A 25,768-nucleotide genomic window follows, 5' to 3' on the forward strand; every position below is an offset into this window, starting at 1 on the left:
AATAATATTTTTTTTAATTTTTAATAAATATTTTTATATAACTTAAATAATATAAAAAATATTTAAAAATTATATAAATATTTTATTATAAATTATTTTAAAATATAATAAAAAATTTTAAAATTTTTTATTTTTTTAATATTATATATAATTTAATTTTATAATAATATTTAATATTTTAATAATTATATTATTAATATTATTTTTATATTATTTAATATATTTTTTATATATTAAATTATTATAAATTTAATTATATTTTTTAAATTAATATTAAATTTATTATTATTTTATATCATTTTTTAAATAATTATTTATATATTAAATTTTTAAAAAATTTACTTTAAATTAATCAAATTTTATATTAAATTATATACTTAAATATATAAAATATATTTATAATTTTATTTAAAAAATTTTTTTTAAAAAAAATATAAAAAATTATATTTTTTTTTAAATATTAATATATTAATATTTTAAAAAAAAATTTTATATATTATTTTTTTATAAAATAATTAAATTAAAAATTAATTTTTTTTTTAATATTAATATTTTATAAATATTTAATTATTTTATATTTCTTTTATAATTTTATAATAAATAAAATATATTTTTTTAATTTTTTAATAATTAAATTATTTTATTTTATAATAATAAAAAAATACTTTAATATTAAAATATTTTTTAATAATTAAATTTTATTTTTTTATATTTTTAAAATTATTTAATTTTTATTAATAAAATATAGGTTTTTTAAAATAAATTTATTTTATATTTTTATTTTTATTTTATTAATTTTTTTATTTTTTTTAAAAAAAAAAAATTTATTAAAAAGTTAAAGTATAAAAAAAAAATAATAAAATTAAAGAAAGGAATAAATAGTAAATTAACTACTATATTATAGCTAAATATTTAATAATAATTATATTTATCTCTAAACCTCTGTTTAACAAAAAGGGAAACCTCTCCTTTTATAATTTCCTTTTAAGCCACAGAGCTTTAGCTGGGAACTAGGCGCTTTTTTTCAGCGTTCTAGCTTCTAGGCGCCTAACACTAATACACTGTCAAGAGACCGTTACACTATGTCAGAGCCCCTCATTTTCCCGCTCAACGCTCATAGTCTAACGGTCTATCTGGTTCTGTTCTCCTAGCTGCATAGCGTCAATATTACTTCACAAAGCTTTATAAGACCGATACTATACCCAGCATTTCGCTGTAAGGTTTCGCTAATTTTGATTGGCAGCTACTAATTTGATTATTTGTTCTATCTAACCCACTCGACCTCTGGTCCATTTCGTGACTCCTATTACTCGTATAAACTAAGCCATAGTACTGGCCCTGCGCTCACGTCGGCTTAATCCCAACATCGGACTAACCCTTGTGTCAGCACTCTTAGTTCTTGACAAACGCCTTGGATTAGACTTTTTCATTCCAACCTCAACTCCGACTGAACATATACCGAAGTTTCTGGCTTAACGTGAACAGCTACAACAATAGCCGGGCAAAATGAACACACTCTCCGTGCCAGAGCTGAACCGACAAGTCATCACTCGGTATTTCCAGGAGTTCTGGACCAATGGGAATCTAGACATCATTGATGAGCTTTGTGATGACAACGTGACAATTTTCTATCCCATGCATGGGCGAATGGTGGGAAAAGCGGCTGCCAAAGAGACCCTAGCCAAGTTCAAACAAGTTCGTTTAAGCATAACCCCAATCCTAGGCGACTTGACATGCTGACAATATGTGGCTCATCTAGGCGTTTCCGGACGTATCGTTTAGATTGCTATCTCCTTTCCCATTAATTGCTGAAGAAAATTACGTGGTGGCGCGCTGGTTTGGTGGTGGTAAACATACCGGACCGGCGTTTTACGAGCTTCCTGTTGGAAACTTACCCGAGCCTAACAGCGGTAAAGAAATGAGATTTTCTGGCACAACAATCTATAAGCTGGAGAACGGCAAAATCTTGGAAGAGACTGGAGAGGAATCTGGTTTGGTGGCGATGCAGCAGCTGGGATTCATCAAATTAAATGATGGCTTTGCTCCATGAGCTCAATGTACATAGCTATATAGCCCTTCACCAATTTCAGGAGAATGTGTTACATCTGCAAAATACACCCCACTACGCTATTGTGCGGAGATCTAGGTCATCGTATCATTAAAAAGATGTTATATCATTAAATTTACAAATTCTTTCCCCTCATCATATTAGTCCAGCTAATAGCTCATTCACTTTGTCATGTCCAATGCGCTGTAGCAATTCTGCAAACCTAGCGACGAAGAAGGCGCTGTGATCGATTCGTCGGCTCCTTGAGGCTGCAACGAAGTACACCCACGTCAAAGAGTTCTCTCCCAAGGAAAATGGAGGAATCTTGCGCACAGTGATCTGAAGTTTGTCCAACAATCTGTTGAGATCGTCGGATGAATCCGAATCCGAGCCGCTGCTTTCATGCGGACTGCTGGTAGTCGGTAGTGTGTATATATGGCATGCTTGTGCCATGGCACTTTCCATTGAGTAGAAGACTTCGTATAAATCTTTTTGGCTGAGAGACAGTGCTTGTTTACCATCCGTGGCTTGGCGGTCTTTGCTCAGGAGCTTGTTGAATTGGTAAAGAGGACAAACGACCGCTTTCAATCTATCGCCGTGGAATGATGTGTTAGCAAAAGCTGCATAAATTGAGGAATATATGTATAGCGCAGGTTGCTACATACAGTTGCACTTGGTCTAATAGGAATCGACGCGTTGCCTTCTCAACAGGGTCAGTGCTAAAGGGACAGTCTTTTCGAACCCAGAATTCGGCAAGCTTAAGCAAAGCAGGGCACTCTCTGTGGCCGCATATCATATCGTCAATCATCAGTCCTAGGATTGTGGCAAGTGGTGCACAAGAATCCGTTTCTGGTCGTGCTGAAATTTGTCTCAGCTCAGCAATTGCTGTTGACCTGTAGTTGAGTCTGTCGACCATGGATTTTGAGCCTTGAGTAATTTGTATATGGCTCGCAGATGCTGCCAGTAAGGAACTTCGAACCATCTGATGCTTGAAGGCAAGTGGAATAATGTGTTTAGAATAGCCTTGGTTGGTTGACTCCGTCACGTCCAGCGTGGGAATGACATTCTCATAGACTGAACAGACAGTCAGCGAACAATTTCGACACTGGAAAGCAAAGAATTTCCAACATACAATTCCTCAAGAGAAACTCTTCCGAGGCATCTTCAATATTAATATGTGGTATCATATCCATACTAGGATATATCATTGCCTGCTGTTGATATGCTTGCCACTGGTACTCGTGGCTCATAAAGAGTGCCGGATCACCGATCGTCATATCGGTGTCAGAGCTTGATACCGACCAGAGGAATATGCCAGGCCCAAACTGCGATATTTGGTTTATGTTCAATATCGGCGTGTTACCTGATTTAACTAAGGCCATGGCACATTTCTTCCAGTTGCTAGCTATTTGGTTCAGGCGATCACCCTCTGCTCGGAGACGTAAGACCTCTTGCTCAAGAGCATCCATGTAATCCTTTGTCCTTTTTCGATGACTTCTGTAACAGAATTAGCTTTTTGCAACATGATTTAGCAAAAATCAAGGCCAACATGCCTCTGTGCTCGCAAGATCTGCTGTTTCCTCTTTTTGGGGGGCTGACCCTTTTCGGGCGCCGCGGTATTAGCCACAATTCCATCATCAGGCACCAATGGAGGCAAGAATGAAAAGGTGCCTAAGATGTTTCTCTGGCGACTTTTGATAGAATTATATGAGTTTGTATTCTCCATCTTGACAACAGCAGGTTCTAGTCTGAAGCTGTCACTGCTTGGCGTTCCTTCGTAGATGAACATCGGACAATCGGCTTATTTGCTCTTCTGGGACTGATCATGTGACTTGGGCGCGCGAGAAGCTTGCTATTGTCAGCTTTACCAAAGCAAGTATATCTCGGCAGTTGTAACGTTCGATAGCCCTGGTAATCGCATACGGAGTGCAGCAAAAGTGCGTGAGGAATATCACTAGATAGAGCTATACATTGCAGATATTCTTTGAGATAATGACCAGGGAGTTAGACTCAAGATAGGTTGTGTGGATAACGCAGCTTGTACTGTGAAACTGACTCAGGGAACCCAGGCAAGCTTATACCAGGATCCGAGTCACACTGTGCCAATTCGCAGCAATTCAGATGACAAATGCGTATTTCCTAAATGAGAACCTGTACTAGGATAGCATTTGACGCAAAACATTGCGGCAGCGCATCCGGATGGTGGCTGCATTAATCAGCTCCTATGGAGTATGGTGGTGTATTGCGGAGTACTCCGTAGCTCGTGTGGGATTTGAAATCGGGACGTTTAGCAGTTTACGTCCATCCTGAATACAGAGTGGCATTTCACGAGGACTTCTGCCTAAAGGGTCGACCGACACGAAAGAGAAAATCCGTTTTCCACCATGCAGTCTCGGAAATATGTTCCCATTCTTCCTACAGACACTACAGTATATCTAGTCGTATTCTAGCCAATCATCTCAACTCTACTCTGTAACTCTCACCACACCGACTCAAGTCCATTAATGCCTGATGGCTTGTCCGCCTGAGTTGTTAGTCGGACTCCATGGCGGAGCCCCTCCTGCGGGTTATGAATGTCGAAGTCCGAGATAGCAGTATGGGCAGTAACGCGGTTATCCCATAGCGCAACCGTGCCCTCCTCCCATTTGACGCGAACCTGGAAATCTTGGCCAAGTGCGATATGCTGTGTTTGAAGGGGAAAAGTCAGCCACATGAATATAATGTGTCGGCAGATTTTGTATCCGATGCTTACGTTGAACAGCAGCTGCAAAAGAGCGTCCGACTCTTCATGCTGGAGGCCAATGATGCGCTTTGTAAAGCCCTTGTTGACAAAGAGAGCCTTTTCACCCGTCGCCTGTTAACCGATAATTAGTACAATCACGTATGTCGCATCTTAGTCTATATGATGTACTTACTGGATGGACCCTCACAATGGGGTGCTCCGACTTCACTGGCTCTCGGCGGACATATTTTCCATCACGGCGGGCATTCTCTGCCTGGTTGAAGCCGCTGTGTTCAGCACGCAGACCCTCGAGCAGTGTCTTGATGGGCTGTGACAAGCGGGCGTATGCTGCAGTTTGCGATGCCCATGCGGTATCTCCACCGGTTGGAGGGACGGACAGAAGGGTGAGAATCGTAATGCCAGGCGGCTGATGTTCGTATGAAACGTCGGAATGATATCCGGTGGTCGTCAGTCTTTCCCTTCGCTGCCTTGCTCGATATTCATTATCGGGACCAAGGTAGATGTTGTGATACTCGAGGTGGTCCTTAACATGAGCTCCAACGGGCTGAGAAGTCAGTCAATATGTGCACTGTTACATCTGTATGTTTGAGGCTACTGACATGAACGTGCAGTGGTCCGAAATATCTCGCGAATTCCTTCTGTTTCTCCGGTCCGATATCCTTGAAGTCTTGCCCACGGAATATGACCACACCTCTCTCTGCAATCAGCAGCGCAAGTTCATTCTTCTGCGTGTCATTTAATTGAGAGAGTTGAAGACCTCTGATTTCGGTGCCAATAACTGGGGTGAGTTTGGAGACCTTGAGATCTGGATTGGTACTAGACAGCAGAGCAGGCTTGGCTTTGTCCGCTGCCAGTCCCCGATCCGTGAACTCAAATGGTTGGATCGGGTCAAAGTGAGTCTCTTCGTCATAAACGGGGAGATACTCATGATATTTGTACTGTGGACAATTGGGTTAGAACTTGTAATGCCATCAAGGATACGCAGTCATAGAGCCTACCTTTTGGTGGATTGCATCATCATATGCAAGCGTGAGCTTCCCGATAGCAGTATCTGACTGCGTCACTGTCTTTGTTGCTGACATCTTGAGTTAGAACTGATTCTATGGACGTACAGGTTGACGAATGTATGGTGGCCAAAGTGCTCTATGCAACAATGATCCAAATATCCTACATTCTCGAATGGACGGCGTCGCTCATTATATAGTTCCGACAAGCCATGAAAATGATTTCTTCTGATGTTCTGTGTTCGGCACGTCGGCACCATACATCAACATTTCTCCCGATGGCGGCACATCAAGTCTTAATCGTGATCCATCTCCAATATGATGAGCTGCGGGGTTTTTCAAGTGCGGAAGGTCTGTGAAAGCTCGCAACATACGTCTTGTGTGTGTGATGATCACGCCTTACACCTACCAAAGATAGCAATCGTGGGGGCCTAAGGTGTCAACCCCGGATTCCGATAACGCTCAAAGTGGGTTTTATTTGAGCATCATATTAAAAAAACGGATATCTTTGATCTTATCAAGTAGTGCTGAACATTTACGATACCATGGACTATCGGGGCTGTTGCAGAAATATGAATATCGGCTAAAGCTGATTCGCGAGTCGTGATTTAGACCAAGATGACGACAGCGGGATGCTTCAGGGAGTAATCGAACCAATTGGCCAGATGCTTAGTAATGAATGATACAATTAACAAACGATATTGCATGCGACATATTGAAATGGCACACGATATTTTACTCTTCCATTATGTCCGAAATAAATAAAAACGCAGCCATGCTGCTGAGTATGAGAAGCTGTACTTTACTCTGCTAGTATCTCATATACTGTGCCACTCAAGCAAGGAAGTAGAACGCCGACGTATAAAGCGTCTTTAAACAAGTGAAAGTGAATTTTATATATGCCTATTTTCCAATACTGATTCTTTTCTTCGCATAATTGAGTTGCCGCGTTCGCTACTCCGTACCAGCTCGAGAACTACTGATATGGCCATCTCCAGCTGGGTGTCTCCATAATTCATCGTCTTGCTGTTCTAATATATCCTTTTAGTCAACTTCATGTGATTATATTTTTGCTAGGAAAATTTCAGATATCATACTAAATTGAAATGCTCTCTTGACACCCCCCCGCCTACATCTCAGCAACTCTTGGGACGTCTGTCATAGCTGACCGTCGAATCATCTCAGATTGAGTCTACTATTCACTTCATATCTAAACATTGTCCCTCGTCGCCATCTTTTCCTTGACTTAATGTTCACATATAATTAAGGTAAGTTATCTGCTATGCATGTGATTCCAAATGTTTCTAGTACAAAGCATAAGCTTAACCCAGGTAGGACTGTAGCCAAGCAAGAAAGATACCGTTATAACATTGTGGGATGAGCACACGAAAATACCATCAATAAAATATCTGTTAAGCTTGATCTAAACAGTACGATACGTGTAGGTGATTATGTGAACAACACAACCCAAGATTGGAAGGCAGAGGATTAAACTGACCTGAAATAAATGAAGGGCAACATGGTAACAGATGGGAACGAGGTGGATGTGAGCTACTATGCACAAATACTCATTGACAAGTTCATAATATTAATATACCCATGTCTGAGATAAGTTACAGGCTTGTAAAGGTCAATTCAATGAAAGTTCTTGTCATAATTCAATCGAGTATTCACCTTTATACCCACCTTAGGAATCGTTCATTTGTAGTTTGAGTATAGAAGTTAAATTTAATATCAGCATGAGAGGCTCAAAAATGCTGTAACAGCTAGTTCAAGGAAAGGCTATTCCCCAGCCTTTGGTTCAAAGTTCATAATCAATCCATAGCTCAATCCAATCAGTAACAGCCGATCAAGTAATTTGAGTATTTTTAATTTTTTCAGAATATATTTGCATTTATCCTGACTTATTTGGAAGCTTCTTCCTGATTGGCTCGATACCCCCGATATTGATTGCGCATTGGGCTTCCTAGAGAGTACAGCTCTAGACTTGCAACAACCGGTCGCTGATAATACGATACGGGGTGTAGCCACGGTGTCTGCTTAATTTGTTCTCTGACGCCGATCTCTGAAAGGGAGTTCAATAGTCTAGATTGTGTCAAGAATGAAAGGCGACGGAACTCAAGTGAGTGGTTAATATTTCTGCAGGCGTTCGTTATATCATCCATACGTCGCTGATGATTTGGATTGTCCAGATAGAGTGCCATTTTTTAAGGACGTTCCGGTGCCTCCGTATTGCTTAACTGACTTTTGTATCATCACTTCTAGAGAACATTATTCATTGCCATTGCCATTGCCATTGCCATTTCCCTACTTCTTGATTCCTTTATTTAGCCAGACTACCCTTCAACATCTTGGAGAATGCGCTGCTCTTTCTGTTTTCATAGAGGCGGATAGATACGTACGATAAACAACTATACAATGACTTATGTTGATATAAGTTTGCTGCTCTGGCGGCCGATGGTTAGAAAATACAGAACTGGAGACAAGATCAGGTCATATCTATATTTACACACAATTGGTTAGGGAGTGGATCGTTCTACGGAGTAGTGGCGCGATATAATGGGCATTTGCAAATCTTGCCTATTGCAGCGAACACGAAATGCTGTGAGCACTACTAACTAGGTGGGCAACTGATCGCCCACAACGGGACTTTTGGGGAGATGTCTCTGGGCAATCTAACGGGACATCGACAAAGCGACGACTATTGTGACGGTATGCGATGACACAAATGCATCACAAAGCATAGAACCGTCCTTTTCAATGCTTATTCAATTGCTGGTAAGCAACTCAAACTTCGGCAATTAATCCAAGGTGAGGGACATGTTTGGAGCCAAGCCCGACAAATGTGGGCATACGGATCCGGGAGGTGGGGTAAATGGAGACGATAACGGAGCGAGGGAATGATGACGTTGTGGTGGTGACATGCATCACGAGAATGTGGACGAAGCAATTTATTGCTGGTATGACATGGAGATTCCAGATCGTCTGAGCGATTGAGCAATGATTGCAAGGAAGAGGGTGAAAGGTAAGGAATCAAACCCAAATAGTTGGGAGTTTATGCTGGTTTGTTGCCTATCCTCTTAGCACATCTAAGTCTGAGTCCAGTCCTTAGTCCCTGCTACACGTTTGTCCAGCTCTCAAGGTGCTTGTATCGAAGAGAGGAAGCTCCCGTTCTCCGCATGAACCATGACATCATGGCTTCCTCATGCCACAGCCTATCCGGCTACCTCCTGATTGCCCTGCGAAGCCACACTGGATGCTATCCAGTCATTCTCTGCAACCGGGCATCCTGGATATGAGACACGTACCCACACGGGCAACGCCACTTGCTTCCAACGAATCCCATGGCGTGCCTTGCTGAGGGACCAAGATGAGGAGAAAGAAACTCAATCTCTTCGCATGCAACGGGTTATCTTATTTTTTTTGTTTCATAATTCAAGCTCCATTTGTATCCCGTCATCATATAAATAAAGTAAGGATATCCCGTCAGCAGCCGCTCCCTTCTTATCCCGTCTCACCACCATCCATTGAGATCGATCGACTCTTCTGAAAACACCCAACCCAACATACCACACAAGTGCTGCCCGTCATGCTTCAAACTATCCCCACAGCCAGTCGTCTCAGCGACCTCTTCAGCTTGAAAGGCAAGGTAGTTGTCGTCACCGGAGCTTCCGGGCCCCGAGGCATGGGAATTGAAGCTGCGCGCGGCTGCGCCGAGATGGGCGCTGACCTGGCCATCACCTATTCGTCTCGCAAGGAGGGCGCAGAGAAGAATGCTGTGGAACTGGCCAAAGAATATGGCGTCAAGGTCAAGGTGTACAAGATCAATGTGAGCGAGTACAACGACGTTGAACGCTTTGTGAATCAGGTGGTTTCCGATTTTGGCAAGATTGATGCTTTTATTGCCAAGTACGTCTCCCTTCATTCCCAACAGCTATGATCCATATTGCTAACATTTTTTTCCCTTTCTCCTACCAGCGCCGGTGCTACAGCCAACAGCGGTGTTGTTGATGGCAGTTCTAGCGATTGGGATCATGTCATCCAGATCGATCTGAACGGCACTGCGTATTGTGCAAAGGCCGTCGGTGCTCACTTCAGGAAGCAGGGCCATGGATCATTTGTCATAACAGCCTCAATGTCTGGCCACGTTGCAAATTTCCCTCAGGAACAGACCTCATACAACGTTGCCAAGGCGGGCTGCATCCATCTTGCGCGCTCCCTGGCCAACGAATGGCGCGATTTTGCTCGAGTCAATAGCATCTCACCTGGCTATATCGATACAGGTCTGTCCGACTTTATCGATCCCAAAACACAAGAGCTATGGAGAAGCATGATCCCAATGGGACGCAATGGCGATGCCAAAGAACTCAAAGGCGCGTATGTTTATTTAGTCAGCGATGCTAGTTCATATACAACCGGAGCCGACATTGTAATCGACGGAGGTTATACTACCCGATAGAGAAACATTCTTCTTCCTTTTAACGCGAACTGTACTGTTCGAAACTTCTCTGTACTATAATTATGGCCTTATCGTATCAACAGAGATGAGAAACTTTGAGCAAGGGATCTTAAACTCCCTGTATTCAATTCCCTGATGTGAGATAAACAACGATGAGCTCCACCAGTGAGACCATCGCCCTGTAATGCTTCCTAGACTGCCCTTTTTTTCTCCTTTTTTTTTCTTTACCTCTCTTCTTCTTCTCTTGGACATCTTGCTCTCACATTGGTACGTCGCGCCATTCAAGGCTCTGTGATGAACCCTTGTAGCTGCTTCTACTATGCGGATATGACCCGATGCCGGGGTTTGGCATTTAGCCGTCGCTGAAGTGCCGTTGGCAAATTGCAATAACATCCATCCACAGCATTACAGGGAACAGAAGCACATGCGATGAGGTAACACAATTAATGGTCTAAAGTAAGCAATAAGCAGTATGTTGCAAGAAGAATGGATATCATCATCTCGTGTCTTAGCTGCATTAGACAAGTCCAGCTCTAGACTCCGAAAACTCCGACCGATTTCTCTTTCGCCCTTCGCCAAAAAAAAAAAACCCTTGCCGCTGCGCAATTTCTCATCACTGTTTCCCCGCGATCTGGGCCGTCGTTCCCCCACCGATGGATCTAATCCCAAACATGGGTCACTGACAGAAGTACCCGACAGTAGTGCGATCGCCCCTTCGGCTTCACTGTGGCGTCGGTTCATCGGAATTTAGGACAAGTGCCGAGTAGTCCTTTGGCAGTTCGCGACAATATTACTGTGTTGTAAATGTGCCTCATGAGGGGGCCATGGAATAGTTGTGTGAGGGAACAAACAATGCTAGATACATATATAGAGAATTGAGATGTTCTTGGAAGACGGAGATGAGTGTTGGTCGACGACGCCGATCAGCTATACCAAAAAAAAAAAAAAAAAAAAACCCCATGCCAACTGAATGTATGCATACTATACCTCATGCTAGGGCAATTGGCTTTCAAGCTTCTTCAATAGCCTATATGGGATCTCGCCCCATCTCTTTCCAATTTATCCTGCTTCCAAATTCTGTTTCTCTTCCCTGGAACAGCTTTCCTGGAATAGCCCTTAGACATGCTCTTTCCCCCCGAAGTCCGACGGCTCGAAACATAGTTCGTACGCATCTCGCAACTGCAGATCTTACCGGCGGCATTAAACATTATTCACATGTACTTTACGAAGCACAGACAAGCATTTCTACCCTGAAAACTCCACGGGCCCCTTGTACTCAAGGCGAGCTCGAATGAGCTTCCCTCGCCAAGATACCGTCCACCTACCTAAATGATCGAGACATTAATGTCCCATACGTGATGGCATGGCTATTGGGTAGCATTGGCTGCGGATAGTTGCTGATTGTCTTCCGTCTCTTCCCCCTAAGGCCACGGAAACTCATGATGGGGCCATCGGATAACATAACTATTGGCCTAGGCAGACGTGGTTACCGTCCTTTCTTTACGTGTACGGAGTACAACTATGCATATCGTATGAGCATCGCGATCCACAAATGAGGGGGAGTTACATTCAGATGTAACCATCGTCAAGCTGCGGCACAAGCAATTGGCATACTAGGCACTTTAGACAGGGGTTCATCCATGTGGGTCCGGAACATTGGCCATTAATATTAAAAGCTGCTGAAGGATGATATCAGAGACCTCAAACTTCCATGTCAGCTGGCTTTATCCTGGTAACGGACATCTCCGCCAGCCTCATCATGGTGACTAGGAGCTCTTATTTTCCTGGAATAACAATAATTTTTGGAAGGAATACCGACGGATATTTGAAGCGAATTCCATCTACCCAATCATGGCAAAGATGGAATCACCAGGAACCAACAACCTTGATCGCCTGCTGTGTTTAAGGTGACATAGTGTCTTGAACCTGCAGCAGGCGTTTCCACTTCAAGAAATGATCACTGACAAAGTGGTATTACCCGGAGCTTCCCCCGCCATCTCTACGCTTTGTGAGACCATGAAGCTGCGGGGATGGATAGTAATCTAGGCGGAGCGCTCCTCTGCGAGATCGCTGTCTTAGAATTATCCAACCATGTGAAGATGGCCACGAGATGCCCAACAAAGGAGGTCGGACGATACTACATAAATGGCAATCTCCGCAACATGAATCACCATTGCTACTCACAGGGCGAGCCTCTTCACGTGAAATCCTCCGGGGTGGTACGAGAGCTACCTGCCTTGCTTCCAAGTCCCCTCAGTCGCAGCTTCTTCTGGTGTTAGTGCTCTGTTTCCTCCCATAAATGAAAAGCACATGCATTCTCACAGAGAGTTCAGGCGCTTCGACACCTTGACAACAGTATGCATATTCAACGATTGGCGGCCTCCTGGCCACTGTTGCTTGGATTGAGCCAAGCAGCGGATCAGCACTCATCTTTCGATGTCCTGGATTATATCGATCCATTAATCGGTACTGCCAATGGAGGTACGAGATTTCTTTTTCTAAAATAACCAGAAGCCGGGCTAATGAATTGCATTATAGGCCATGTCTTCCCTGGCGCGAGCCTTCCGTGTTAGTATTCCTCGATGAACATCCTGTCCATCCAGTGCGTGCGGAAAGCTGATTTCGATTGAAAACACAACAGATGGTATGGCAAAGAGTGTAGCAGATGGCAATAAGGAGATTCAAGGAGGCTATGCCTCAAACGATGGTCTGAGTATGCGGCTCCGTAATATATTGTCCTTGTAACAAACGACGGCTGACCAATTTCAATAGTCACTGGATTCTCTCACATGCATGACAGTGGAACGGGTGGTGTAAGTTTTATTCGAATTGCTCACAGAATGCCAGAGATTCTAATTTCCACGCGGCGCAGGGCGCATCTTTGGGAAATTTTCCTCTCTTTGCTCAGACGGGCTGTGTCAATGACGATATCAATCGCTGCTACTTTCCTTCAGCCCTAAGAGCATCAGAGAAGATTAACAGCACAGTTGTGGCGAAGCCAGGCTACTTTGCTTTACAGCTTAACACTTCAGTCAAGGCTGAAATGACCGTCACCAACCACACTGCCTTATACCGATTCTCATTCCCAACTGATGGCACCCCAACTAAACTTCCAGCTGATGGGAAGACGCCCTACAGTCCCCTAATTTTGGCTGATCTAGCTGATCTCTCTGGTTCGCGAAGTGATGCGATTATCTCAGTTGATGCTCACACTGGTCGTATCTCAGGTAATGGTACCTTTAGGCCCTCCTTTGGCATTGGCACCTACAAGCTCTATTTCTGCACGGATTTCCACGGTGCCCAACTCCGCAACACAGGCATATTCATCAACAATCGAGCCGGGAGCGACCGCAAGAGCTTCCGTGCTTATGATGACGGCCAAAACCCAATTCTGCCAGCAGGTGCTTGGGCTCAGTTCCATCCTCCAGCCAATAATCAGATTCTGGCTCGAGTTGGTCTCTCATTCATCAGCACTGATCAGGCCTGCCACAATGCCGAGAAAGAAATCCCCAACTTCAACTTCGAGTCCGTCAGATCTGATGCTGAGGATGCATGGCGCAAGAAGCTTAGCGTCATCAAGGTCGATAACACAGGTGTAAGCGACTCGCTTCAGAGAACATTCTGGAGTGGCATTTATCGTACTCTTCTTTCGCCTCAGGACTATACAGGTAAGATAATTGATGTGCCAATAATTATAGAGTAATTTCTCACCGTGATTGTAGGCGAAAATCCCCTGTGGAAGAGCAACGAACCCTACTTCGACTCGTATTACTGCATCTGGGATAGCTTCCGAAGCACACATCCCCTTCTTACCTTGGTCGACCCTCACGCTCAAGCTATGATGGTTCGCAGTCTCATCGACATATATCGCCATGAGGGCAAGCTACCGGATTGCCGCATGTCGCTCTGCAAGGGATTTACCCAAGGTGGCAGCAACGCTGACAATCTATTGGCGGATTCGTACTTGAAGGGCTTGAAAGACGGTATTGATTGGGATACCGGTTATAAGGCAGTTGTATCTGATGCTGAAGGTAACATTCTTACCCAATTTCACTTTCAATGGCCAGTTGCTGACGCCTATTATTAAAATAGAGGAAGGTCAAATTTGGACTGTCGAAGGTCGTGGAGGATTGCAAAGCTGGAAGACTCTGGGCTACATCCCAACCGATGATTGGGATCCCAATGGCTATGGTCTTTTCACTCGGTCCATCTCCAGAACCATTGAGTACTCATACAACGACTTTTGCATTGCCGAGATGGCTCGTGACCTTGGAAAGCACGCCGATGCGGAGAAGTATCTGAAGCGCTCCGGCAACTGGAAGAACATGTTTGATCCACAATCGCGATCTAAGCTGAACCTAACTGGAACTAAGGACTACAACCAGTTTACCGACAGTGGATTCTCTGGTTTCTTGCAGCCTCGTTACCTTAATGGCACTTTTGGCTTTCAGGAGCCAGCCATCTGTACTGACTTGTACAACTTTGAGGGCTGTTATCTCAACCCAGGCGGACATGAGACCTACGAAGCAGGCTCTTGGCTTTACACCTTTTACGTACCTCACGACCAGGCGACTCTAATCACCACGTTGGGTGGCCCAGATCAGTTTGTCCGTCGCCTTGAGTATATGCACGATACCCCTGGCTTATTCTACATCGGCGATGAGCAAGCTTATCTTCTTCTCTTCATCTTCCACTATGCTGGACGCCCCGGCCTCTCCTCTAAATACGCGCACAAGTATATCCCCAGTGCCTTCAACGACACTACGAGTGGCCTTCCAGGAAACGATGACTCAGGCGCAATGGGCAGCTTCACAGCCCTTACCATGATGGGCCTGTACCCCATGAGCGGACAAGATGTCTACATCATCATTCCACCTTTCTTCCCCGAAGTTAAGTTCACTGATCCACGGTCCGGAAAAACAGCTACCATTCGAAACATCAATTTTGATGCTTCGTACAACAACATCTACATCCAGAGCGCCAAATTAAATGGCAAGCCATACAACAAGGGCTGGGTGACGCATAGTTTCTTTGTCGATGGCGGGGTTCTGGAATTAACTCTTGGACCTAAGGAGAATACGAAGTTCGGAACTGCCAAGGCAGATTTCCCACCGAGCGCGTCAACACATTTCTGGGAATAGACAGGGCGAAGAGATAAGTGAAGTATGATTAGTAAATGCTGAAAGATTTAATCAGTTGATACCAATAGCTGCAACCTAGCAGTGCTGCCTGATCTGTATTCTATTGTACGTGACTTGCTCAGCAACTTGTTGTTAGGATTGAATGGCCAGCGACTATTTGGGAACTCACATGGCAAGCTTGACATTCTTACAGCATTCATGTGCCCAGGCTTATAACGCCATATTTCTTCCAGAATATCACCCCTGGTTGTACTTTACCCAAGACTTCATCTATCTCTGCTTTCAGCACCGAGCTGATTCATTTATATCTCATCTTCTCTTGCCTTTCGAGTAGAAGCTTTTGGACTGTGTAGTTATCTCGTAATTTGGTCCATGTTGGAGGAAGATCAGCCGCGCGTTTGCGATTATATGACACAATTACATCTCCGCATGTAATCCTCGTCTCAAGCAAACCCAGCTTGGTGGGGCGATGGGCCTTTCAGTTCATCATCTATTTTGGGTGCTGACGGACGCCAAGCCGCGATGATCGTCACTAAGCCCACATCCTATCTATATATTACGACGAATTCACATAAGCCTCAAGGAAGGCCCGCAGTGCTACGGAGACTAGACTGTGATATACGTGTATTTATCTCGTGGATGGGGCCTGGACTTTCCATTTATGAGCGAGTCAAGTTTACTTAGCAAGGGAGATGTAAACGTTTATCCATTTCATTAATGCATCGCTGAATGGCTACCAGAGCGTCTATAATATCTAAATGAATCCATGCTGAACTACCTATGCCTTTGCCTTTAATAGAGTGAATTGCTCGCTAAAAGGGAAATCATGGAAGCCCTTATCCAACTTGGGAGTGAAAAACGTCTCACGTTGATACGGCGTGAGCTCAATTCCCTCCTTGAAGCGAAACGGAAGGTCTGGATTAGAGGTGTAAGGACGGCCGATGCCAACAACGACATCGTACTCGCTGTAATCCTCATCGACAGCTTTCTTGCTTGACTCCAGCTGAAAGCCTCCAGCCACAATGACAGGACCAGCGTTGCCATAGGCCTTGATGATTGGCGACAGGTCGTTGCCCTTCTCACGGGACTCAACGAATGAGATGTATGCCAGGTTGAGCAGCTTCAGCTGCTCAACAAGGTACAGATACTGGGGAACGGGATCGTACTTGAGCTCGGCCAGCATATCTGCAAATGGACTGAAGCGGATTCCGGTACGGTCAGCTCCGACAGCTGCAACAACAGACTTAGTCACCTCGAGGGCGAAGCGAGCGCGGTTCTCAATGCTTCCGCCCCAGGCATCTGTTCGCTTGTTGGAGGCTTCCTGGATGAATTGCTCAAGCAAGTAGCCATTAGCAGCGTGAATCTCAACACCGTCAAAGCCGGCGGCAATGGCATTTTTGGCGGCCTGTGTATAGTCCTGGATGTATTGATGAATCTCTTCCTCAGTAAGGGGGCGCGGCTTTCCGCCATTGGCTTCGGGAATATCGCTGGCAGAGACCAAATCGGCACCGCTCTCCTCCTTCAAAACCTCAGCTTTGGCAGCTCGTCCCAGCGCCCACAGCTGGAGATAGATGTATGAACCCTGCTCGTGGACAGCATCGACAGTGTTCTTCCAAGCATCGATTTGCTCTTGTGTGTAAATTCCGGGAACATTGCTGTAGCCACCAGCCTTCTGGGTGATGAAGGTGGCCTCGGAGATGGCCAAAGAGCCAGGAACAGCAGTTCTCTGTGCATAATATTCCTTTACTGTAGGTAGAGGCACATGGTTATCGTCGGCCCTGAAACGGGTCATAGGTGCCATAGCGATTCGGTGGGCGAGTTCGATGCGGCCCACCTTGAGAGGAGTGAAGAGTTTAGACATGATGAGTTGATTACTTATGTCTCTGTGCTTTAGTTGCTACTCAAAGAAAGAACAGTTGATGCTAGTAGCACAACAAGACGAAACACTCTCTTCTTATTGTCCTTTATATATTTCATAATTCCCGCCCTCCGAGCGTGTACCACACATTGCACCATAGTGCAGATTAGAAATCCAAAACCCAGACACAAACCCCACAGCTGCTGTGTAAGTGCTGCACTAGGACTCCATTAGTCAACCCTCGGCATTGTTCCCCCTTGAGTCAACTGGTGTGACAAAGTATGCTGAGATTGAGATATAGCAAGCCACGTGAAGTGAGGTGTTCGATTTAGCTAACTGGGCGAAATATGGTTACATTCATAGCCAATTGAGGTACAGACAAGATGCTGAGGGCTATTGCACGACTCGTAACTATCCTGCGACAGAGTCTCTGATATTGTCACTCTGTGTTCATCTCTATTAGGTGACAAAAATATCTGCTCAATTCCACTTTTTTACGGAATTAGAGGGTTGTTTGGGGTATTGTTTAAGTTTGTCACACTGTTGAAACTTTCTAGATCTATCAGATACGAGTCTGTGCCGAGATAGGGGTTACAGGTGTCCCGCGCCTGAAGGAGTCTCCTCTCATAAAACATCCCATGTACCACTTCTTTTGTCACCCCATATTTACTTGATGAGATGACAAAATAAGCTGTGCAGGCCTCCCTGTCGAGCCTTGGCGCCAAAGTGGAAAGTGGGATTCCATGTGGAGGTAATTTTGTCACTCAGAGTCATAGTTTGGCTATACGTATGAGGTGACAAAAGGATCTGCTCAGATCCACTTTCACTAGCGCTTGGAAAGTAACAGGGATAAGCGCACGACTTAGTACGAGTATTCTGTCTTCTAATTGATTCCATATGACCAAGAAAAAAGAAGCAGAAACAAGTACGCAATTATTCCACCACTCCATCATAATTGGTACAAGCATTGGCAAGGAGCAAGGCAGCGATAAATGCTTCACCATCTTGTCCCTCCGTTGCCATATCTGTTACGAAAAACCCCGGGTTTTTGCTTTTACCTCTCTTACAATGAGGTGGTCTGTCACCGAATCAACCCATGGAGCAAAAAGTCTTCTATTTTAGTCAGTTATCAGCGCCGGTCTAGCTGGCAACTATGAGCGACACTCTTAGTAATGAGCTAATACGCTAACAGCCACAAGCGCCCATCCCAAAATGATAGGATTGAGAAAGAGAGAGAGAAAGAAAAACGAACGTTCCTTGACACCTTTTGAAGATTGTAAAGAGTAGGAACGGAGAGCTGCATACTCGTACAAGTCCTGCGGATCGTTGTTTATCCGTCTTGCAAAAGAGCGCTGTAAGTTAGCACCGATCTCATGAATCTGAAAAGACCATTTATCTGCCAGACGGAAACGGAGCGGAGTGCATTAAGTCATAGCCTCCTGTTGTGGACAACTTTACAATGCCGAATTCCGTATCCACGCACAATACTTAGATACACTAGCTTACAAATTTGATCTTCTCTCATGCGGAGAAGAAAACATGGACTTTTCAAAAGAACAAACAACAATGAGTAATCCGTGGACCAACCTAACGGCTATCAACGAAATGTGTCGCCGACGACCCATCTCAAAAAGAAGGATCAAAAGGTAGTGGGTGAATAGCCTAAAGCAGACTGTCTAGCCAACGATGTAGTGCCTATCCTGCGCCAATTTTTGTTTCATTTTACCCAATGGGAGAACATAGACCGCGCATACCTCGTAATTCACATCAGTAAGATTTAGTTATTAGGTATACTTGATAAATCCTCTCAAAATAATTTGGTTAATGGAAATTTCACCTTCCAGAGATCTCTTGCTAGACTTCACTCGCGTCTTGCATTTCTTTCAAAATTGGAGGTCCAAACTCCGCCGAGCGATCTCCGCGCGCTACGGAGCACACCGACTCGGCATTGTAAATTGAGCCGAGGCTGCGATCATATCGATCAGGGGTGGATAGAAGGCAAAAAAAAAAAAAAAAAAATTAAGAAAAAAGTTCAGTTGTTATTTGTTTATAAAGACGGCAGTTTCGAGACATTGGTTAGTCTATATGCGTCGAATAGATCAAGAGAAAGTCAGCCAGAACTCCAAATCACCATAAATAGTCATCATGACAGTTTCGGAACTCAAACTCCAAGAGCCCATCACGCTCCCATGTGGTCTCACACTCCCCAATCGACTGTCCAAAGCCGCCATGGCTGAAAGCTGGGCAGATAAAGACTATTTGCCTGGCCAGAGAATATTCAAGATTTATGAAAACTGGGCTGATGGCGGATGGGGATCGGTCCTCACAGGCAATGTGCAAGTCGATGTCAGATATCTGGGCAGTCCTGCCGATATGAGCCCCAACGAGAACGTTGATAGAGGGAAAATCCTGGATTCATGGAAAAAATGGGCAGAGGCGAGCTCCAAAAACGGCACTCCTGTGATTATGCAAATCAACCACCCAGGACGACAAAGCCCTGCCGGCGCCGGCACCAGGGGGTACTTTGAGAAATCAATTGCTCCAAGTGCAATTCCATTGCACCTAGGCAATGGCATTCTAGCCAGGCTTGCCAGAGCATTCGTCTTCGGATCACCCAGGGAGATGAGTGTTGAGGACATCCAGCGCGTCGTTACTCAATTTGCAGAGACCGCCAAGCTGGCCGCGGAGGCCGGTTTTGCTGGTGTTGAGCTCCACGGAGCGCACGGCTACTTACTGTCTCAGTTTTTGAACCCTGCGTCTAACCAACGCCAGGATCAATATGGTGGATCTGCCAAAGCTCGCGCAAAGATTGTCGTCGACATCATCAAGGCCGTGAGAGAGGCTGTTCCAAAGGGTTTCTGTGTCGGCATCAAACTGAACAGCGCAGACTTCAAAGACAAAGAGCAGCTTGCCGCTTGTATCGAACAGCTCAAGGAAATCACAGACGCCGGCGTCGACTTCCTTGAGATCAGTGGTGGTTCCTATGAAGACCCTTCAGTAAGCTTATACAGCTCTGCGCTCCAAGCCCCCGTGCATGGATAGTACAGAATAACATAACTGACTTGTTCTCCGCCTAGATGATGCAGGCATCCAGGTCCGCAAGTACTCTGGCCCGCGAGGCCTTTTTCCTCGACTTTGCAAAAGAGATCCGTGACAGGTTCAGGCACGTTCCCTTGATGGTGACAGGCGGCTTCCGGACACGCGAAGGCATGGAGGCAGCGCTTCGTGAGGATGCTTGCGATATTGTCGGCATTGGCCGACCTGCCGCTCTTAATCCTTCATTGCCTAAGAATTTGATCTTCAACAAAGAAATCAAGAACGAAGATGCTAGGGCGTTTACGAGAAAGGCGCCGGACTTGTTGCTGCCAAAGTTGCTCGGCATCAAGGTCATGGCCGGTGGAGCAGAGACTGTAAGTGGTTCCTTTGAAATGATTCATACACTGCGCAGAAAAGGTTTGACTGACTAAAAATTACAGTCTTGGTACATGAAGCAAATGCGGTCGATGCCAACCTCAGTTTAGTGCTACTATCAATGCGGCGCGCGTATTGTTTTTCATCATATTATCATTTCGGAAGGGGTGCCTTCGATACCCCAAAACCTACTTAATCTATAGGTACTCATGTATTACCTCCATCTCCAGCCATACATCACTAGACAGAACATATAATATAACCATGATCGTGTATAATGGCGTCATTTTATCTGCAACCTTCTCATGCGGAGTAGTCCGAATGCAGCCTCCAATGCAACAGTGCTGCTCTATAATCGCCAGGGATATTCCAATTCAGTCAGCACTCGCCTCCCTCTGGATTCTATGCCATTAAACTCTTGTGACCAACGCCTGAACAGTATAACAATGCCGCCATTTTAGCGTTGATGTTGGAAAACTAGGATGGCCACAGGCGACTTGACCTTCACGCGGCTTGAGCTTTATGCATGATCATGGGCCATTGCACCATCGGTAGACTTGGAGGCGCAGTGTTGCATTTTTGATCGGGTACCCGTGTCTATTCACAAGTTGTCTATATGCTTGCTTGTGTAATAAGCTTAAAAGATGTCTGAGCCTACAAATTCTCTGTCGGCATTTCTTTTTCTTTCTCTCCATTTCGTCGCTCATTGTTAGCTCTTCCAATCATGAAAGCCTCTCTATTATCAACGTGGGCACTCTGCCTCATCGGCGCATCTGCAGCACCTCAAATTCAGAAGCGGAGTGACGGGGGATTCTCTGACGGGCAGCCCATCAGCCCAGATGGGAAAGGAGGACCCTTTTCAGGTATACCCTTTAGATTTTACAAAAAAGAAATGAAATTCTCTAACACGAGATGTAAGGCGGCACAAACCACCAGCTGGACTTGCAAAATCCCAATAACCTGGGCGAGCAATCCACCGATAATGGAGTCGTTCCAAATCTCAAATGGAGCTTCTCCGACTCTAGGACACGAATCTTGAAAGGTGGTTGGGTTCGGGAGCAAGTAGTTACAGATCTGCCTGCAAGTCACGACATTGCTGCTGCCCAGCTGCATTTAAAGAAAGGGGCCATTCGAGAACTACACTGGCACCGAGTAGTAAGCATTGGCTTCTTTTATTCCCCAATTTATCTTCGTTGTTATTAATCTCATATGATAGGCCGAATGGGGCATCGTCTATGCTGGCCGTATTACCGTGTCTGCCGTCGATGAGAACGGCCACTATGAAGTCTCAGAGCTCGGTTACGGCGATATTTGGTATTTTCCCAAGGGAGTTCCTCATACAATGCAAGGTCTTGAGGACGAAAACGAATTGCTTCTAGTTTTCGACGACGCAGACTTTGACAAGATCGGGTAAGAGGAACAGCATCCACCCATTTAAATGGAGGAACTCTTCAAAAGCTAACCGTCTAAGCACCACTTTCAACGTTGACGACTGGATCGCTCACACCCCCCGCTCCGTTCTCGCCAAGAATTTTGGGGTCGATGAATCCGTTTTCGATTCCATCCCTCCCGCTGATCCATACATCATCAATGGGACGGTTAGCACGCATAATGTCACGGGAAATGCCCCTTCGCTTTCTGGGGACAGCTCCTTCGTCTACCGCACGCTGCAGCATCCGCCCGAGAAGATTGGCGGAACTGGCGGCGAATTTCGCAAGATTGACTCGACCAATTTCCCAATCAGCAAGACAATTGCTGCGACGTTCGTGACACTGAAGCCTGGTGCTTTGAGGGAGCTGCACTGGCATCCAAACGTGAGTGTCTCGCTCTACCTTTGCCTCACATTATTGTGTCTATGTACAACATCTGCGGTATGATGGACTGCAAACTAACAGCCAGATACATAGGCTGAGGAATGGCTCTACTTCCACAAGGGCACTGCCCAAGCCACCGTCTTTATCGGTAGTGCTGCCGCCCGAACCTTCAATTTCCGCGCCGGCGACACGGCCGTCTTCCCGGACAATTCGGGACATTACATTGAAAATACTTCAGAGACAGAAGATCTCGTGTGGGTGGAGATATACAAATCGGATCGTGTAGCGGATATTCCTCTTACGCAATGGCTTGCGCTTACACCGCCAGATATCGTTGCACAGACGCTGAGAGTGCCGCTGGAGTTTGTGGAGAAATTGAAGAAAGAAAAGCAAGTTTTGATTCAATAGATGCCCAGAACAATTAATCCGTCACGTATTGGATAGCATCGGAGAGAAATATAGATGCATCATCATCAATATCATAATTATTCATTTGCCTCTATCTCATATATACAATGTACACCGCAATTGGGTACCGAGATTGATCCCGCAAAAAAATCCATACCATTTCATTGTACAACTACATTTTTCTTTAGTTCTTCAGCAGAACAATTGCCTCAGAATCCTGGACAGTAAATGTAATGTTACCGCTGCGGTCAGCCTTGATGACCTTGCCCGATTCCTGGCCGTTAACACGCTTTGCTAAACCGTTAGAGTTAGCATCGTAAGAATATCCGTTAAAAGTGACACCAGTCTTGTCGGTGGCACCAGCTGCAGTAAGGCGCTGAGATCTCCAAGAAGATCCAGGGGCAACCTTGACGGTGTAGGTCTGGCTTCCACGGGTACCAGAGCCAGAGTTGTACTGCCTCAAGTTAAGAACCGCGACGCGGCGCAAATCACCGTTCACGTAAGCGCCATATCCAGAGTCCTTGTCAGCATCCTTGTTCAAGGCAATAGTCTTGACGTCAATGGTGTGGGAGTGAGCCAAGAACGTGCTTGCTGCAAGCTTTCCGTAGTACGGAGCATTAGTCGCAAGAGTTCCCGAGGGAACCCAGGCGGCATAAGGTGAGCCCACCGACTGGTGGAAGTGAATTCGCTTGATAACGCCGGTGGAAGCAGCATAGAGGGAGAATTCCATGGCCCAGAGAGCAGCTCCAAAGACGTCAGAGAGACCTGCAGCACCACCTCCGTACAAGCTGTTGTGCTCGCCGATGATGTAGTCGGCATCGAGAATAGAAGTCTTGGCGTAGTTGACGTGGTTGGTAATCGAGTTAACAACGGCAGTGTGGCTCATCAGGGTGTTTTGCAGGGTAACACCAGGAACACTGGCACCATTCATGTAGTTGTGCACAGAGACTTGGGTAATCTTCTCTGTGGCGTTGCCCTCGTCGGGGAATATGTCGGCAATGTGCAGCCTAGCACCAGGAGAACTCAAAGACGGGGCAATATACTTGACGTCGCGAGCAAGCTCGGGGCAGGCTTTGTGGAGGTAGCTCTCAAAGTGCTCCGTTGTGTTCAGCCACTCGTTGGCGTACTGAGAAGCATTGTACGTGCTGGGACGTCTGCTTCCGGTAAACAGATCGGGCTCGTTTCCAACTTCCCAGTACTCAAGCTGGCCTGCAAGCGCCTTGCAGGCAAGTGGCACCGTAGCCTCGAGAGTGTTCCATCCGGATGAATTGTATGCACCGAGGTTGAATTGATGAGAGTAGCGGGTGCCAGCGGGAAAGCCGCCATATGATTCGAAGTAAGTCTTGCCAATGCATTGCCACGCACCGGGATCGGCGTTGGGGCACGCGCTGGCTGTAGAGGTGGTCAAGGTTGAATCGTAAATGGCACGATCACTGTTGAAAAGATTAGTTACGCCAAACAAGGTAAGGAATCTCATCGTAATGTAATCGGTACTCACCCAGAGTTTCCACCAACTCGCACAACGATGCCGCTGCCTTGAAGCTCGGCCAAGTTGTGCATCAGGTTGTGGGAGAAGGCATTAGGCTGGCTCCTTGTTCCTAAAATCAGAAGCAAGATTGTGTCAGTTTACTTAAACATCGCCAACACGATTCAGAAACTCGAGTCCCGGAACTTACCCGCAAATGTAGGAAAGCCAATGAGCTCGAATGACAAGCTCACATACGAGTCAAACAGACTCGCGGCCGCAATCGACTGCGACAGCAGCACAGACGCCGGAACCAAGTACTTTACCATTGTAGCTTGCCTCTTTGTTTAACCAGAATCTACAAAGAAAAAACTGAGTCCAACAATCCTTCACGGGGAGCTCCTGAAAACAAGAAATGTTCGTCCCAGCCCCATATATACAAGTATCTGTCATGTCGTCATGCGATGTTACGTTGTCCAGGCACCCCAACTCCTGAGTCCCTGGATCTAATGCAGGCCCTTCATCTGATGACATGACCAAAGGCTCGCCGGACCCAAGATCAGTTAATCCATCTATAGGAACAATTTTCTTGTGACCGCCGTCAAACGGCCTTGCCTGTTTCAGCAGGAGAAGCTGCTGCCGAGCTTGTTCTATGCGCAGGGATTATCGGTCCTACCCTTGTCCTTTCCCCCACAATCTCGAGGCGTATACCCCGTAGTGCTGATGCGGCCGTGTTCGGATAGAATTTCCCGGCATTGTTGTCAGTAAGGAGGAGTACGCACGAGCTGCCATTGTGTACGAGTCTTACTATATTATTACTATTACTATTTTTGTAAGATGACCAAGTACTCCGTACTCCCAGTGATATTTCGGGGTCAAGAGCAGGATCTGCCTTACAGCTGAGGTATTCGTAAGACGAGGCCCATAAAGGATCGACGACCGGATATTCGGATCGGCTTTCTCTGCCCTAATAGTATCCCTTGCCTCCTTATTCAAATCTAACCATAACAAATCTTCTATTCCCCCGCATTCAAGGCGGCCGTAACTGAGGAGCCTTGGAGCCGTCAATGCTAGGAGCTAGCATGAAATATGGGGTACCATTCCGGGCCGACTAGTGTTGCTCCATGTACCTGATTTGGTTCAACGAGGAAAGCAACAGTATCCAATAATGTCAAGTTCGCTGCAGCTTCAGGCATCGATGGAGGCTTCATCGGGACTGAACTAGACCGTTCGACCGCTGATTGCCCAGAAATTCCGTAATTAGTCCTTAGTTAGTATGGAGCATCCACCCCGCCCATCATACCATCAGATAGGTTGTTGCTCCTCCGGCTAGAGAATTCCATCCCTTGCTTCTACTAGTACCAGACCGCAACTACATCCGAGATGTCAACATAACTAGACTATTGAATCCGGAGACC

The 25,768-nt window shown here is 45.5% G+C and overlaps 9 protein-coding genes across 9 annotated transcripts; 5 read left to right on the plus strand and 4 right to left on the minus strand.

Annotated features, from left to right (window-relative positions):
- Positions 1–1,506: 1,506 nt before the first annotated feature.
- TRIVIDRAFT_60996 (uncharacterized protein) lies at positions 1,507–2,050 on the plus strand (the record flags this gene model as incomplete). The annotated part of the gene is made up of 2 exons (XM_014102927.1): positions 1,507–1,695; positions 1,760–2,050. 2 exons carry the CDS (start codon positions 1,507–1,509, stop codon positions 2,048–2,050), a joined length of 480 nt encoding a protein of 159 aa, XP_013958402.1.
- A 153-nt stretch (positions 2,051–2,203) lies between these two features.
- Positions 2,204–6,065, minus strand: TRIVIDRAFT_229769 (uncharacterized protein; the record flags this gene model as incomplete). The annotated part of the gene is made up of 9 exons (XM_014102928.1): positions 2,204–2,636; positions 2,713–3,121; positions 3,180–3,541; positions 4,531–4,730; positions 4,800–4,901; positions 4,963–5,334; positions 5,390–5,728; positions 5,789–5,853; positions 5,962–6,065. 3 exons carry the CDS (start codon positions 3,514–3,516, stop codon positions 2,204–2,206), a joined length of 1,179 nt encoding a protein of 392 aa, XP_013958403.1.
- Positions 4,527–5,872, minus strand: TRIVIDRAFT_189583 (uncharacterized protein; the record flags this gene model as incomplete). The annotated part of the gene is made up of 5 exons (XM_014102929.1): positions 4,527–4,730; positions 4,800–4,901; positions 4,963–5,334; positions 5,390–5,728; positions 5,789–5,872. The coding sequence occupies 5 exons, from the start codon at positions 5,870–5,872 to the stop codon at positions 4,527–4,529; spliced, it is 1,101 nt and encodes a 366-aa protein (XP_013958404.1).
- A 3,262-nt stretch (positions 6,066–9,327) lies between the features above and the next one.
- TRIVIDRAFT_110629 (uncharacterized protein) lies at positions 9,328–10,363 on the plus strand (the record flags this gene model as incomplete). Its single annotated transcript, XM_014102930.1, has 2 exons — positions 9,328–9,703; positions 9,773–10,363. 2 exons carry the CDS (start codon positions 9,384–9,386, stop codon positions 10,251–10,253), a joined length of 801 nt encoding a protein of 266 aa, XP_013958405.1.
- Positions 10,364–12,610: 2,247 nt separating this feature from the next.
- TRIVIDRAFT_71600 (glycoside hydrolase family 92 protein) lies at positions 12,611–15,444 on the plus strand (the record flags this gene model as incomplete). Its single annotated transcript, XM_014102931.1, has 7 exons — positions 12,611–12,734; positions 12,792–12,821; positions 12,895–12,966; positions 13,026–13,066; positions 13,126–13,921; positions 13,976–14,284; positions 14,346–15,444. The coding sequence occupies 7 exons, from the start codon at positions 12,611–12,613 to the stop codon at positions 15,392–15,394; spliced, it is 2,421 nt and encodes an 806-aa protein (XP_013958406.1).
- Positions 15,445–16,172: 728 nt separating this feature from the next.
- TRIVIDRAFT_31415 (uncharacterized protein) lies at positions 16,173–17,255 on the minus strand (the record flags this gene model as incomplete). The annotated part of the gene is made up of 1 exon (XM_014102932.1): positions 16,173–17,255. The coding sequence occupies one exon, from the start codon at positions 17,253–17,255 to the stop codon at positions 16,173–16,175; it is 1,083 nt and encodes a 360-aa protein (XP_013958407.1).
- A 2,142-nt stretch (positions 17,256–19,397) lies between these two features.
- TRIVIDRAFT_31390 (uncharacterized protein) lies at positions 19,398–20,773 on the plus strand (the record flags this gene model as incomplete). Its single annotated transcript, XM_014102933.1, has 3 exons — positions 19,398–20,249; positions 20,330–20,662; positions 20,729–20,773. The coding sequence occupies 3 exons, from the start codon at positions 19,398–19,400 to the stop codon at positions 20,771–20,773; spliced, it is 1,230 nt and encodes a 409-aa protein (XP_013958408.1).
- Positions 20,774–21,387: 614 nt separating this feature from the next.
- Positions 21,388–22,978, plus strand: TRIVIDRAFT_78959 (uncharacterized protein; the record flags this gene model as incomplete). Its single annotated transcript, XM_014102934.1, has 5 exons — positions 21,388–21,526; positions 21,583–21,818; positions 21,880–22,073; positions 22,135–22,477; positions 22,571–22,978. The coding sequence occupies 5 exons, from the start codon at positions 21,388–21,390 to the stop codon at positions 22,883–22,885; spliced, it is 1,227 nt and encodes a 408-aa protein (XP_013958409.1).
- Positions 22,979–23,069: 91 nt separating this feature from the next.
- On the minus strand, positions 23,070–24,679 carry TRIVIDRAFT_71604 (glycoside hydrolase family 79 protein; the record flags this gene model as incomplete). Its single annotated transcript, XM_014102935.1, has 3 exons — positions 23,070–24,318; positions 24,384–24,483; positions 24,562–24,679. The coding sequence occupies 3 exons, from the start codon at positions 24,677–24,679 to the stop codon at positions 23,070–23,072; spliced, it is 1,467 nt and encodes a 488-aa protein (XP_013958410.1).
- Between the last annotated feature and the right edge of the window lie 1,089 nt (positions 24,680–25,768).

The sequence above is a fragment of the Trichoderma virens genome, assembly GCF_000170995.1.
Source record: "Trichoderma virens Gv29-8 chromosome Unknown TRIVIscaffold_4, whole genome shotgun sequence".
NCBI classification, from domain to species: domain Eukaryota; kingdom Fungi; phylum Ascomycota; class Sordariomycetes; order Hypocreales; family Hypocreaceae; genus Trichoderma; species Trichoderma virens.